General features: G+C 34.6%; 1 protein-coding gene across 4 annotated transcripts in view; it reads left to right on the top strand.

Moving 5' to 3' along the window:
* The window catches only part of LOC129275087 (grancalcin-like), a 29,118-nt gene that overhangs the window by 1,169 nt on the left and 11,728 nt on the right, over positions 1 to 16,221 (top strand). For 3 of the 4 annotated variants that reach the window (XM_064108115.1, XM_064108114.1, XM_064108116.1), the window contains exons 2-5: positions 3,115 to 3,165; positions 9,959 to 9,997; positions 13,596 to 13,665; positions 15,476 to 15,519. In XM_064108115.1, coding sequence (XP_063964185.1) covers positions 3,127 to 3,165; positions 9,959 to 9,997; positions 13,596 to 13,665; positions 15,476 to 15,519 — 192 coding nt within the window. In that variant the 5' untranslated portion in view covers positions 3,115 to 3,126. Of the gene's footprint in view, positions 1 to 3,114; positions 3,166 to 7,954; positions 8,495 to 9,958; positions 9,998 to 13,595; positions 13,666 to 15,475; positions 15,520 to 16,221 lie in introns of those variants that run through there. The other variant, XM_054911864.2, reaches the window with a different exon arrangement.

The raw sequence follows: 16,221 nt of genomic DNA, 5'->3' as shown, positions 1-16,221 counted from the left end.
AACAAGAATTCATCAAAAAAATGAAAAAATATTGTGAAAAGACGGAAGAGACTTGCCCTAAGTTTACGCCGCCATCTTGTTTCTTATTGTACTTCCCCAACGTTACGCGACGCTCGCGTTGGGGAAGTACAATAAGAAACAAGATGGCGGCGTAAACTTAGGGCAAGTCTCTTCCGTCTTTTCACAATATTTTTTCATTTTTTTGATGAATTCTTGTTTTAAAAATAACAACGAGAGCGTAGAAATGTCGGAAATTAAGTTTTATCCCATGTACATGATTTAGAGCTAGATCTTTTAGAAGGAAAGTAGAAATCTCAGGGGTGAAAGTTTCAGGTTTTGGCTGGCTCTGTGTGGGTCTATGAGATAGAAGGCCTGGCTTCGTATGAGAGTAACCTTACGTTAGTAAATGATTTTTACTCTCTAGAAGCCGCCTGGCTACCCCTTTTATGAATAAAAAAATGATCACAAGTTGACTTGGGATTGCAATCTCGAGGTTAATCCAGCGAACTGGCGCGATAATTGCGTCTCTATTAAAAATTTGCATTATAAATAATCTCGAGATTGTTCAGTTTGGGATATAAATTTGCCTGATCAGAAATAGCGCACTAATTTTAAAAGTCTGGTTGGTGCAGACCGGCCCTTACGAGTGTCAAGCTAATCTACACTGTGTAGACTATGTAGTATGAATTGAAAAATTATAAATCAAAAGTGGGATAGCAGGGCTCCACACTAACCCATTTTTTCTACTGGTCCAACCTATTCATGTCGGACCAGTAGATACCCAGTTTTTCAATTTTTTACTGGTCCGAACCTAAAATCTACTGGTCCCCAAAAATAAAGAAAACATTAAAAAATGACAATCGTGAGTTTATTTTGCTGTCCTTTCTTGTTACCCCCCCCCCCAAAAAAAAAAAAAAAAATGAAGGAATGAATGAATGAAAGACAAAAAGAAAGGAAGGAAGAAAGAATAAAAGAAAGGAAGGAAGGAAGAAAAAAGCAAAGGTAAAGAAAGGATAGATGTGAAGGAAGGAAAAAAAGAAAGAACTAAAGAAGGAAAGGAAGGAAAGAAAGAACAAAAATAAGAAAGAAAGAACGAAAGAAAAAAAGGAAGGAAAGAAAGAAAGAAAGAAAGAAAGAAAAAAAAAGAAGGAAAGAAATGATGCAAGCAATAAAGAAAGAAAAAATAAAAGACAGAAAGTAATGAAAAAAGAAAGAAGGAAAGAAGCAATAAAACAAGAAAGAAAGGGTAAAAGGAGAGATGGAAAGAAGGAAAAAAGAAAGAATGAAAGAAACGAAGGAAGAAAAAAGTAAAGAAAAAATGTGAAGGAAGGAAAAAAAAAACCAAAGAAGGAAGGAAAGAAAGAACAAAAGAAAAAAAGAATGAAGGAAAGAAGGAAAGAAATGAAGCAAGCAATATAGAAAGAAAGAACAAAAGACAAAGTAATGAAAGAAAGAAGGAAAGAAGGAATAAAAAAAGAAAGAAAGGGTAAAAGGAGAGATGGAAAGAAGGAAAACAGAAAGAAAGGATTGAAAGAAGGAAGAAATCAAGAAAAGGGAAAATGATAGAAGGAAAAAGGAATGTTGGGAAGGAGTAAAGAAGGAAGGAAGCAAGCAAGCAATAAAAAAAAAAAAAAAAAGTAAAAGAATAAATGAAAGGAAGAACAAAAAAGAAAGACCAAACTTCAAAGAAAGAAAGGAAAGGAAGCAAGCAGTAAATAAAAGGAAGAAAGAAAAGGTAAAATGATAGATGGAACAAAGGGGAAAAAGAAAGAACAAAAGACAAAGAAGAAAGGAAGGAATGAAAGAGAGAAAGGGCTGAAAGAAGGAATAAAAACAAGAAAGGGTAAAGAAAGGATGGATGGAATGAGGAAAGAAAGAAAGTAACAAAGAATGAAGGAAAGAAAGGGGAAAAGAAGGAAGGAAATGAAGAAAGAAAGAAGAGATAAATATAGGATGGATGGACTAAAGAATTAAAGAAAGAAGGAAATCAAAAAAGAAAGAAAAAGAAAGAGCATTAGAAATAGAGAAAAATATTAACAGGACAGAAAGAAAGAAAGAACAAAAGACAAAGAAAAAGGGAAAATTAAAAAAGAAAGACAGTAAAAGAAGAGAGGGATCGAAGAAACAAAGAAAGATTGACAAGAAAGAAGGAAAGAAAACAAAGGAAGAAAGCTAAAACTATCATCATAAATAAATTATCAGTTTCTTTTTGGCTCAATTAAAATATACTAGTACTAGCTACGAAAGAAACCAAGTGTATCAACACACACACAAATGCATATGTGGGGCTATCATGTATTCAGACGATATCACTCGAAACCCGATCTCTTTGAACTAAAACAGAAGTGAAAATTTCTCCTTTTACTGCTTACAAATGACAGAGTTACCCCAATTTTGGCAATTTTTTTAGGAAATATGGACATTATAAGAGCTTTCCATTAGTGTGAAATGTGAATTTTGACAGTTCTGTGAGAGATATCTGCCAGAGGTTAGCCAAGCTTCGTTCGTGCAAGGAGATATCCTTGGTTCGTGCAGCCAGTAGGAAGTTTACCATGTGGGCTGTGTGGCTGGCTAGCCACGTGTACACTGTATGTTACCCTATCAAAAATTGCATGCGATTCATTCTGTGTGTGTTCTGTGTGTGAATGCCAGAATTTAACGGGAGGAAAATGGTTCGCAATTTGAGTCATGGAATATTTTTCATGTTTATGTTGGACTAGGGAATTTGACCATTTCTGAAAAAGTTACTGGCCCAACAATAGTTTTTATTACTGTTTATGTCGGACCCATAAATCTTGCTATTTTTGGAAAAATTACTGGCCCGACAATGATATTTTTTACTGGTCATGTCGGACCAGTAAATCTTGCTATTTCTGAAAATCTACTGGTCCGACAGTGATTTTTACCGGTCTGGGACCGTCGGACCGGCGCTAGTGTCGAGCCCTGGGGATAGAAATTGTTGTGATTATGATTAACTATTATTTGTCATTTGTATGGATTGTGAGTGTTTTGGCAGAATTTATTTTATGTTCATGTGTCCAGAAATAATTACTTGTGAAGCAAAATGTAAATTTTCATGGCATTTGATTTATGTATATATTTTTTTCTTTTTAGAAAAAATAAAAGATGGCATACCCAGGATATCCAGGCCAAGTTCCAGCTCAGGTAAATAGCACTCATTCAATGAACAAGGTTATGATATAACCTCGTTCTCAGTTATATCTCCATGTGTGGCAAAATAAGGGTGGCAATGTTTGGCTTATCTTCTCTTTTTCTTTGGGACAAATGCTTGATTATTTTACACTGACAGTTTCCATTACACCTATTCGTCATATAACTTGGCCCTTAAGTAAATTTGATTCTTTAAATTATTTTTTTCTTCATTAAATATAGAGATAAAAAATGATAATTTTCTTACCATATTACTTTCCACCAATAGAGGGCGTACACAAAAAAATGCCCAAAATTCAAGTTTTTGAGCGCTCTAGTAAATACAAAAATTATTCCCAAGTTACTAATGAAAAATGAATTGCAACTGTATGGAAATTAGTAATTTTGGTCACAAAAGTGATATTTTAATGATTTTTTAAAGTGTGTGCTCTGTACAGCATTGGCATGCCATAGTCCTACCTGTAGATTCCCCACAGGCAGGATGGTTGCAGTGAACAAGTGGTAAATAGGAACTATTCTCTGTAACAAAGTTTGTCTTCCTGAACACTTTAAAACGACTAAACTGTGTTCGCTCATCAGAATATATTTATATATATATATAAAAATTGTTATATGTGTGAATATAAAATATTCACATTTTAAATATTGAGTGGGATTAGTTTCTTCATTTCCATACCAGGGAATAATTTTCCTGGTATCACATCGCAATTTGCTCCACATTATTTGAAAGACTGCTATTAGGATTGTACATTACTTAGTTGAGAGCTTTTCACTTATGACCAAAAATGCTAATCAAATTTGTAAAGCAAAATTATTCCCTGCATACACTACAAACCAGGAGGTGGTGTCTTTGATTTGTGGAATTAAACAACACTTTGTTTTTGTTTTTACTTTACATTTCATTTTGATGAAAATGTCAACTTTGTGCTTGTTTGATTTTCATCTTTTTATTCAAACAAACTTTTATTATTTGTTTATTTACTTTTTTCATTTTTTTATCGGGGGGGGGGGCAGTATGTGGTAGTAGTTGCCCCTTTAAGTTACAATATTTTTTATGGGGCTAGGCCACTTTGCCATCGGATACACTTCTTCATTTCAGCAGAAATCAGGAAAGTTAATGAAGCGCCACAAGTTTGAAGGCCAAATAAATCGTGGGCATGGAGGCCAGTAAATTGCACATGACCATGTCACAAAGTCTCATTGACTTGTGTAATGTTGGCAAGATTGAAAGGGCTCTTTCACATGTTCTCTTTTTTTTTCAATCAACCTTTTCTTTGGATGGATTTCATTTGACTTTGGCCTCATATTTTTTTTTTTTTTTTTTTTTTTGGGGGGTAGTGTGTTTATATGCTGCCATATTTTATGGCAAGGCCACTTTTAAGGCAAGTTTGTTTGAATAAAAAGAGGAAAATCAAATAGGTAAATATTGAAAACATCATCTGGATCAGATGTGAGATAAGACAACTGGGGTGATGGTCTCGGGAAGGAAGTGGTTGATCGTGGGACTATATAAACAGATTTAAAGGGATAGCCTAGAGGTACATGTACATGTATACAAGCCCCAGTTCTGGGTGAAATTGTCATTAAAAAAATTGATGTATCGTCCAAGATGGTCCATGAGCAATCTCTCTTGGGCTTTCTGCATCATGGGTGAGGAGGGTTAAGTTGCTCATCTAGAATTTTATTATAAAATTCCATAACTCGAGCCAGAATCAACGTTTGAGTGCCTGCATAGATTTTCCTGTGTAATGTGGTATAATTCGAATAAAAAATTGCTTTAGATTTATTCTATGGCCAGCAAAAAATAAATGCTAGGAATTTTCAATGTTTAAACAGTTTACACTTCTAATATTTGCATATAATGAACTAGGCAGATTTTGTTGCTTTATCAGGCAATCATTATTGCTATTTGACAAGTCTTAGAACTACATGTACATGTATAATGAAACAATATTGGCAGACCCCTTACATTTGTATTTATGCATTGAAAAAATAAATTCATTAGTGTTGCCCAAAGGGGGCTATTCTGAAAATACTAGTTTACAGAAAAAGTTTGATGACAATTGGACATGGACATGTACTTTCCCAAGACTGCTGATTATCAGCTTTCATTTATTGTAACTGTCAATTTTAAAATTTTGCTTTTAAGTGAACACCATTTCTTTTCTTAGAACTGGATGGATATGTTGTGCTCATGAACCATACATTCATGATACTTTGAATACCAATATGGTAACTACAATGAAACCCAGATTCTTTAACTTGCTATTAAGAGCCTTGTTACCATGGTACATGTCGATAACTTATCATGTTTATTACCATACTTTATATAGTTAACATTTGTAGTGTTACCATATATCTTTTATGACACACTCTTGGAACATGGAGTGTAAATAAACTTTGCCCTTCATTACTTTTACTAGGACTTACCTGAGAAAACATAACAGATGAATTAAAACACTCCTTACAGTCCTACATGTAATATTATACTTTTGTCAAGGCTTCATTTTTTTCTTGGTGGCCCGATCAGTCAGATACCAAAATAATCAATTCCATATTTTCAGTGGCCCTCAAGCAAATTTGGTGGCAATAACACAGTAGAAGTATTGTAATTTATCAAAACTTTGGTAGTACAACCGGGCCACTAAGTATGGGCTTTAAACAATTTTGGGGGCCGGACTCTCATTTTTGGTTGCCCTGGGCCATCGAGCCACTGCTAATGTTGAGCCCTGCTTTTGCTCCAGTCAACACCCTATAATATCAGACTATTCTTGAAGGGAGCATAAAGTAGCAAATCGCGGTACTCTGAAGCTTCGACCGGCTAAGGTATCTTTCGGGAGTATCGATTGTTTGCGATAAGCACACGTGTGCATGATTTGTGTGTACTTGCCCATGCAGCTTGCACTTGACCGAACAAAGATTAACCAAACAAGCCATCCGACAAACTATCCCACCCTCAGTGACAATTTTGTTCGCAGCTCCAAGATCGCTGTGATGTATGGGCTTGCCGTAGCGATAAGGGAATGAAATTTATCTTACATGGATTTCGAGCAGGCTCTCCCTTCAATCTTTGCTGGGTTGATATCTACATGGACACAAATACTGTAACATAATTTTTGAGAGAAATGTTGCAATAATTGTTGAAATTATTTTTCTCAATAAAGTAGTGATCGAAACCAACTTGTGACATTGAATAAGTTATACTATACAACAGGTGTACTGTACATACAGTGTATAAAATTAATTAACCAACTAAATTCATGAGAGACTTCCTTTGTTGCCAGTAACCATTGTTAAATGAAAACCGTTGTTGCATCCTCCAGCTTTTAACCAATTCAGCTGTGACAGCTATTCATTTATTTATTAAAACATCTTTCAACAGGATACATTGTAAAACATTAAAGGACAAGTCCACCCCCAACAAAAAGTTGATCTGAATAAAAAGAGAAAAATCCAACAAGCATAAGACTGAAAATTTCATCAAAATCGGATGTAAAATAAGAAAGTTAGGACATTTTAAAATTTTGCTTAATTTCACAAAACAGTTGTATGCACATCCTGGTGAGTATGCAAATAAGGAGACTGATGACGTCATCCACTCACTATTTCTTTTGTATTTTATTATATGAAATAGGGAATATTCTATTTTTCTCCTCATTGTCAAGTGAAACAACGAATAATTCCTCCCTGAACATGTGGAATGAGCATTGTTTAATACTATATGATTCAGTCAAGTTGGTCCTTATTGTCAAATCTATAAAAGATGAAATAATTCAAACAATAAAAAACAAAAGAAATCGATGAGGGACATCATTGACTATCTCATTTGAGTTGTGCATATCACTGTTTTGTGAAAAATAAGTGTCATAACTTACTTATTTTACATCCGATTTTGATGAAATTTTCAGTGTTTTGCTAGTTTGATTTTTCTCTATTTATTCGAATCAACCTTTTTTCTGTGGTGTACTTGTCCTTTAATCAGCTTGCAGGCTGTTTCACATAATGGTCCTGCATAAAGAGAGAAATACACCCATTAAAAGGACAGATTAAAAATAATTATATACAGCAAAACTAAAAATCAAATAATTAATACGAAAAGTGAAACATCAGGAAGAAAAAATAAGGAACTAATTTTGTCAGTCAGATTTAGCTTATTGGAAGGTAAAGAAGTGAAGGAAAAAGAAAGAGGTTAATATACATCGTTATGAAATCATGTTAAAACAGGAATAGGCCTCAATTTAAAGAATTTATCAATATTACTAGTAATACTAATAATCAGTGTCATATAGGGAAATCAAAATAATCAATAATTAGATGTGTATTCTTGGGTAATCATGCTACATGTAATACTTACAATACTATTTAGTATATGAACGAAAATAGAAATCTTAATTTTTTTTATTGATCTAAGCAAAATTTCTTATATTATATTGATATTTGAAACAACTTTCAACTGAAATGGCATTCTGGATATCATCAGGGAGTTTATTCCAAGTAATACTGCTCCGGCATATTTAAAGGATTGTTTGAATAGGGATATGTTAAGGTTCTTCTGCCATATTCCATGTACTACCCCTGGGTCAAGGGTAGCAATTACATCATATGAAAATCTAGGTCTTTTCACAAAGTAATATGCACTCAGCGAATCACATGCAAGGACTTGGAAGTACATTGCAGCTAACAATAGGTAGTTAAAATCACTGACTATTTGTTTTATCAAATGCTCACAAGGATCCAGATTTAATGATTGTAAATGTATTGATAAAAAATAAAAAAGTGCATTACTACTTTTACAAGGAATTAAAAGACCACAATAATAATTCCTGATTGGTCACTGTTGAGAATAGCGTCATCGCTTTATGAATATTGAGATCACTTCCTGTTAATAACACTGATTTGTGTATCTGCAGGAGCCCATCATGGTTATAAGAGAGAGTGGAAATGAAAGCTAGAGCCACTTTGAAGATAGATTCCTGACGAGTGCTTAGAGAAGAGTTGATCAAGCAGATGTTGTTGCACGAGTTGTAATAGTAATAGTAGATCGAGTGTTGATAGTTGATTGAGTGGTTAGCAAAGGTTCAAATTCACCATGGATGGCATGTTTAGTGGCATGATGAAGGCCCATAACTCGGTGATGGAGGCGGTGGCCGATGCTGCTCGGCAACCCAAAGTTGTGGTGGTTCCTGGGGGAAATCCTTACCCCCTTCCTGGAGGAGCTGTACCTCCACCGGCAGCAGTGGTTCCACCAGCTGCTTATGCTGTACCACTGGTAGGAGGACCAGGCTTCGGTGCTTATCCTCCTACCGGAGCACCTCCATATCCGGTAGGGAATCACATAACTTTTTATCTTTAATCTTTGACTTTTCCAATATGAAAAATGAGAGCTGTGTCAGAGTGCTGTCTTTTTGCAATTTGTCAGCTGAATTGATTTTGAGGGAATCTATATTCATATACATGTACAATATATTACCATTGTTCTTAACAATGAAATTGCTGTGTTTACTGTCAAGGTTCACATGTAAAATGAAGCGTTCTACTCATGATATTAAAGGGCCTGCAATGTGCTTGTGATGATGCTAAGAAATGCTACCGATGACCAAGTGAAAATTAAATGTAGAGTAATACAGGAGTACAACAAGAAGTAGCAAAGACAGAGCTTCCAGTGCTCTCATTGTTGGTTTATAGAATGATTGGAAAAGTATTGTTGCAAGCTCTTTAATAGAAAATAATGTGTGCCCGGATATAAAAAAAGAAAATGCTATGGAAATTTAAATCTCATAAAAGTTTGTTTCATGCAGTGTATTGGAAGAGAAGGGTAGATAGGAGCCAAGACAGAGAGAGAAAGAGAGAGAGAGATAGTGAGAGAAAGAGAGATCTATTAAACAGTTCTGACAAATCAATCAACATATCTCATGAATAGTTATCACACACCTCTTTTTTAGTGAATCAATCAACTTCATGTCAATTTTATACATAATGGGCCTTTATCTCATGGGCAGTCAGGCATAGACAAAAAGACCAGGGGGCCGTTTCATAAAGATTTACAACTGTTGTAACTTTGCCATTATGGCAACTACCATGGCAACCTTGATTCTGATTGGCTGCTGAGCCCTGTTACCATGGTAGTTGCCATAATGGCAAAGTTACAACAGTTGCAAATCCTTTATGAAACGGGGCCCAGATGACTATTATCATTTGTATAAAATGTAGGCAGCTCACACTCGCTAGCTAAACCACCACTGTCCAGGTGGTCAATCTAGGCCTACCTGTTCTTTGTTTTTAGTCATTGTAAAATGTGAATATATACACATATTTGTTCTATTAAGCCTGGTTTACATTTGATATGTAGAAAATTTTAGAGACATTCAAGTTTACATAGTACATATATGTTTCTATATACTACTATCCATGCACATTTATATATTTTTTTACATTTCATGCTCGTTTCTGTTTTCCTCAGATGATTCTGATTGCTCTATTATCAATCAATCAGGTTTGCATTGTGCACATATATAAAGAAATTTTATTTTATACATTTTATTGCATTTAATTCTGGTTTCTTTTTTCAAACCTTCTTCGTGAAACAGGGTCCATATGCTCTCATCATTTTGCCAGACATATTCATGCATCATACTTTTCATATCCCATATTCTCGGGTTTCTATGTTTAACTATCCACCTATTTTCCTTGTTTCTCATTATGATCCTGTGTATGGATACATGTAGTTCTCATGCATCATTCACTGGTTTATATTTTTAACTATTCACCTATTTTTCTTTTCAATCAGGATCCTCTGTATGGTTACTTCACAGCCGTGGCGGGTGCAGTAAGTCCTCTTTTTTTTCTTCAAATTTTCAAACCTAATTCAGACGTTTCAATTGGCTATTGTGATTATTGTCGGTTTTTTTTCATGTGATGCAGTAGTAGTACATGAGTTGCAATATGAAAGTAATTAAGCTAAGATTAGGAATAATTGTTAACATCGTAAAATATAAATATTTAGAATTGGAATAACTTTTAATATCCATTGTGATATAGAAATCAAAAGTACTTTCAAGTAATCCTATAATATAATAATAATAATAATTCAATACTTATATAGCGCCTAACAAAATTTCTCTAAGCGCTTTACATCACAAAACCTAACTACTTAACTTAATAAACTAAACTTACTTATCAACTTAACTACCTTACATAACTAAACATCCAACGTAACTACCTTACATATTTAAAATACTAGCTTAACTACGGGCATATTAACTGTAAAAATCATACTATTTACGGAAGAGATATGTCTTAAGTGCTACTTTAAAGGAACTTAGAGAAGAATGGGATCTTAAGCTAAGAGGAAGTGAGTTCCAGAGTGTAGGAGCCACAACTGAAAAGGCTCTGTCGCCATGGGTGTGGGAGGTTGCACTGGGAACAACTAAAAGGTTCTTGTTGGATGACCGAAGTGATCGGGAGGGTTGGTAGGTGTTGATCATAATACAAACATATTAAGAAAGTTTTCCATAAAGCACAGTCTGTGGTGCGGTTTCACTTGTAATGAAAAGCATTTTAGTAGAATAATTTTTACACAAGCATGTGCACAGCAACTTAAAGGAGAATGAAACTCTTGGAGCAAGTTAGCTTTTGTGAAAGCAGAAAAATCAAAGAATAAGATCAACAAAAGTTTGAGTAAAATAGGACTAGCAATAGAAGAGTTATGAGCATTTGAATGTCGAGATCACTAATGCTATGGAGATCCTCCCATTGGCAATGCGACCAAGATCTATGATGTCACAGATGAACAACTCTCCCCTTTTAGACACTGAAAATATACCCCAAAACATCTCCTTTTGCTCATTCTAATCATATGACAAACGATTCATCAATGATATAATGTTGTGAAACCTCTGTACTTGTCCTCTCATAAAGAGAACACCTCACCTTGTGATAGACTCTATAAAAGTGAGAATATAAGTGAAATAAGTACTAAAGTAATGAGGGAGTTGTACGTGTGTGACATCACAGATCTTGGTCGTATTGCCATTGGGAGGATGTACATGGCATTAGTGATCTCAATATTCAAATGCTCATAACTTTCTTATTATTCATTCAATCTTCCTCAAACTTTCAACAATATGTTTCTTTGATTTTTCTCTTTGATATGGATTCAGCTGGTTTCAAGGGTTTCATTCTCCTTTAATGACTATTAAGCCTCTATGCTTGTAGAAATGATGTTTATCCATCATGCTTGATTGACGTGTGTGATGATCACATAAAATATGTGTGTGATGATACATCAAATCACTCATTTAAAAAAAAGAAAATTGCATTTTGGGAAATTTATATCACACGACATATGGGGGAGCTGCTTGTCTGTGAAATAATAAAATTAAAACTTTGAAATTTCATAACTCATGTGATCTGTTTTGACAGATTTTTATCAAACCTTCACCAGTATTTTTTCTTCTCTTATTTTAAACTAACTTTTGATCAGGGTGATCTTTCCCTTTAGCCAAGATGTGGCTCTGTAGTACTGGACAACCTGCTGTACTGTACAGAGTTATAATTTTAGTGACATCAATCCCAGAATGCTTTACGATTCCCGCCTATTCAAAAAGCTTCCTCCAATGAGGAAATAGCTTTTATTCTTGTACTCTGAGATCCATTAAAATACCTATCATTGATCAGTATCATATTATTAGTAGCTGCTTCTCTGATGCAGCTATGTATTCTACAGATAGCACGATTACAAAAATGTTTGTTTTAAAGCTTATGAATCAAGGATTTCCTGTTAATACTCTTCCTCAAACATCACTCCTATATATATAACAAAAAGAATCAAATTACATACGTGTATTGAGTCATCAATCGATATTGTGCTCTTAACATGATGAAACTTGGGTATTCTGCTGTGTGAGGCCAAGTCATCCCCAAGAACAAGTTGATTTTTTGAATAAAAAATAAATAGATTTATAATCAAGCATTATGGAAATTTGACAACAAACTCAGACGTAAAATAGGAAAGTCCTGACATTTTCAACTTGGCCCTGTACTGAGATGACGTACATGTGCACACCAGTTGCTGATTGCATGAAACTAGTAATAAGGGTCTTTGCAAACGTGTACTGTCTTTCGTGTCATAGATTCATTATGGTGTACTGTATGAGATGCCTTTTATAAAACTATTTTCAAATCTACTTTTGTTTGAATCCATTTATAGTATAAAAGAAAATGTTTATAAATCATAGTAAAAATAGATAATAATAACATGGTATTAAACATGAATTGCAGAAACCCTTTTATGCAGCCATCCCCTGGGTACCCACAAGTTTTAAGTAATGTATGTATGACTATGTATGTATACATTTTGCGCTCTCTTTTACATATAATTGTTACATTTTTGTGCTTCTTTCCAGTGGCGTACCTGGGATTTTTCACAGGGGGGGCAAAACCATCCGCCAACAAATTTGATAAGCCAAAAGAAAAAAAAAAGGTCTTCAATCACAAATGAAGGATTTTGTGCCAGAAAAAAAATTGACAAGCAAAAAAAAAAAAAAAAAAAAAAGGGTCTTCAAGCTCGTCAGGGGGGCAGGGATACGTCCTTTGCATGGGTTGTGGCTCGTCAGGGGGGGCAGACTTCCCCCTCTGCCCCCCCCCCCCCCCCGTAGGTACGCTAGTGCTTCTTTCCAATGGTGTACATTACAATTACATGAGTTAATAACAGGAAGTCCTTGATTTAAAAAACAAGGTACAAAAGTACATTGTTCCTTTTCTTTTTAAAGAAGTATCAATTATTGGATAAAGACTGAGTAATATGATAGGATATTGAGGAAATGTCTTTTATTACAAAGCCATCATGTTCATCAAAATTAAAAGGAACTCCGTCATCAGCAATGTACAGCTGTATAATGATTTATCACAGACTATGTGAGTCTACTGGTGCCAATGAGCCTCTGAATGTTGACATCCCTACGAATGTTCCCCCTCCAAAATGTCAGACATTTATTCAGACTTAGTTAAATATATTAATCGCCAATAAAACAGACTTTGCAAGGAAGAGGGTGAGGAGAGGAATTACTTGGATGTTCAAATCACTTTTCTCTATTCTCCTTGTTTTCTGCATATTTCCCCCCTCCTCTTTTTTCTCCCCCATCCTCCTTCTTCTTCTCCTTCTTCTTCTCCTTCTTCTCCTTCTTCTTCTCCTCCTCCTTCTCCTTCCCCTCCTTTTCCTTCTTCATCTTCTTCCTCCTCCTTATTTCTCTTCCTCCTCTTCTTCTCTTCCTCATTCTTTTTCTTCTTTTCTTCCTCCTCTTGCTCCTTTTTCTTCTGTTTCTCCTCCTACTCCTTCCCCTCCTTCTCTTCTCTTCTCCTCTGCCTTTTCCCTTTCTTCCTCTGACAAATACTTCATCGAACTTTTTTTGCTCTGTATATTTCAGGACGGGCAGATTGACCAGAAGGAGCTCCAACAATGCCTCACATCATCTGGGATCTCAGGATCTTACCGACGTAATGCATGACCCTATAGAGTACCAAAGTGTGCCGTCATCAATTTCACTTTTTGCAAATCAGTGATTTTGATACCATATGTTGGTAGAGCATGATGAAAAACCCCCACTACCAAAATTTGGTGGGAATCGGTCCATGGGGCCTCAAGATATGACCTCATGAACACATAATTAGCCCCATTGAAGTCAATGTATTATTGGCCTGGTTCCTAACATTTAGAATCAGGCCAATAATACACTGACTTCAATGGGGCTAATTCTGTATTCATGAGGTCATATCTAAGGCCCACATGGACAGATTCCCACCAAAATATGGTGTCAAAAACCCTGAAATGCTAAAAAAGTTTTTTGTGACATCATCACTTTGATACTCTATAATTATACTGTACCTTCTATGAATATTCATGAGTATATCCCTAATCGTCCCAAACAAGTTATTTTGAATCTTGTTGGTCATGGAGGCATTATCATGGTTCCGTAATATCTTGGCCATGGATCACAAGATCAAGACTAAAATGTGTACCAGTAGAACATGCAATAAAGTATGTGATCGCATAGAGCTCTACAAATGTAAATTTTATTCAATCTATTACATGTATTGATTATGCTGATTCATGAATGAAATCATACTTTCATTCTAATTTACTAAATAAAATTTAATACTAAAATAATGTAAATTTTTGGTGTAAAACTCTCTTTAGAATTCCTAACAATTTTACTTTTAAAAAATCAACTCTGGTACCAAAATTGATTTGTTTTGGGTGTATTTAGAAAAAAATTCTTATGTGTTTATTATTCAACCTTTTTATTTGTAATGTTTTTAGAAGAAGTTTGTTGATGAATTATTTTTGCTCATAAATTGCATGAAATTATTAACATCAATAAAATGAAAAATAATGACTCATATGCACCACATACCTAGGTAACTCAAATTTGGTCTAAAAAGTTGTGTGAGATGTGAAAGAAAATTAAATGACATGGCGCGACCCTCTAGCATTAAAAGCTTTTAAAGCAAAATGTTGAGGGGGTGTTATGCCCCCCGTCACTCGGACTATTAAGGTTGATATTAATTATTGGTCTATTGGTGATCCCTTGAACATGACTTTATGTCCCTTCTATGAATATTCATGATTATTCTAAGTATATGATTTGTCAATTGGTGCTCATGTGATCATGGATATTGGACTTTAAATTTACACCCTTCTATGATGAATATTCATGAGTATTTTAAATGAATGGATGGTCAATAAATGAAATGAATTTGGCTTTGGTGATAAAAGATTATTTGACAGCCCCCCCCTCCAATTTTGTTCCTTATATAGTAGTATGCTTTAATTCACAGATCAGTTATGAATTGATTTACAAAATTAAATGAAATTCTCAAAATCATTTATTCTAAAGTTTCTAAATGCTATACCTACATGTATGTAGATGTTGTCAAATCAGATGTCTAGACTTGTGAATGGTATTACAACAATAAACCTTACAGGATAGAAAACGTATATGTACATAACATGTAGAATAAAGATTATTGACTATTGGTCGCAAGAGCAAGCAGTTCATCGAATATTAAGTGGAAATGTTCATGGTATTAGCAATTCATATATATTTCATGAGATTTGCATGGGGGGGGGGTGGTAGATGGTTTGCATTTTGTACTATTCATCATAAGGTGTATTCTTTTTCAATGAGAATGTATTTATTCCTGAAAACCTTTGCAAATGTTCTGCATTATTTCATTCATTCTCAATAGCAGTGTAATTTATGCCAAAATTGTATGTTTTATCTTTGTTTATTTGTTTCCATAACAGCTTTCAGCTTAGAGACATGTGTCCTGATGATCAATATGTTGGATGTATCCTTTTTACTTCCTCCATCATAATAATGGGGAAATCCCCACTTGATTTTTTATCTAAAGTTACAAAATTTGTCCAATGAAACATTTCCTATGTATACACAAGCTCCTTGCCAATAAAAATAGGGAAGAAAACAGTTCTCTTTCTGGAACAAAATGGCCACCATTTTTTTGTTGTTGTTTTTTCATACTTGTCAAATTTTCAGGCAAGGAAGAGAAGAAATCAAACCCCTTAATTGAAAACCCTGGCTACAGCTCTGCTCCACATCATAATATTTTACTGCGTACACATTCATATTATACACGTATTTCGTACTTTAGAGGTAAAATGAAATATTACATAGGTTATGTAGTTTTGAATCAGTGATAGGTCAATGCGCCATCACGTGACCATAGCTGCGAGGATTGCATTTGTTATATTCTAGGTTTTGATGTCACCTCAGTGAATATAATTGCGTTGTATTGTTACTTGCGGCGTTATATTCACTAATGTAACGTCACTCGCTGCTTACAAGTTGCGTAATCAGGTAGTTTATTTGATGTACGCGCTAGTGTTAATGCGTCCATTGCATGAAGAACGCGCTTGATGTATTTTCCCAAAAAATTATATTATGACGTAGGTGGATCAGAGCTGCAGTAAGAATTTCAAGTTAATCAGAGAGCAAGATGATGAATGCAATCTCTTTTTAATAAATAACATTT

The sequence above is a fragment of the Lytechinus pictus genome, chromosome 13 (assembly GCF_037042905.1).
Source record: "Lytechinus pictus isolate F3 Inbred chromosome 13, Lp3.0, whole genome shotgun sequence".
Classification (NCBI taxonomy): domain Eukaryota; kingdom Metazoa; phylum Echinodermata; class Echinoidea; order Temnopleuroida; family Toxopneustidae; genus Lytechinus; species Lytechinus pictus.
The sequence above is the reverse complement of the archived record's forward strand: the minus strand, read 5'-3'. Positions and strand labels throughout refer to the sequence as shown.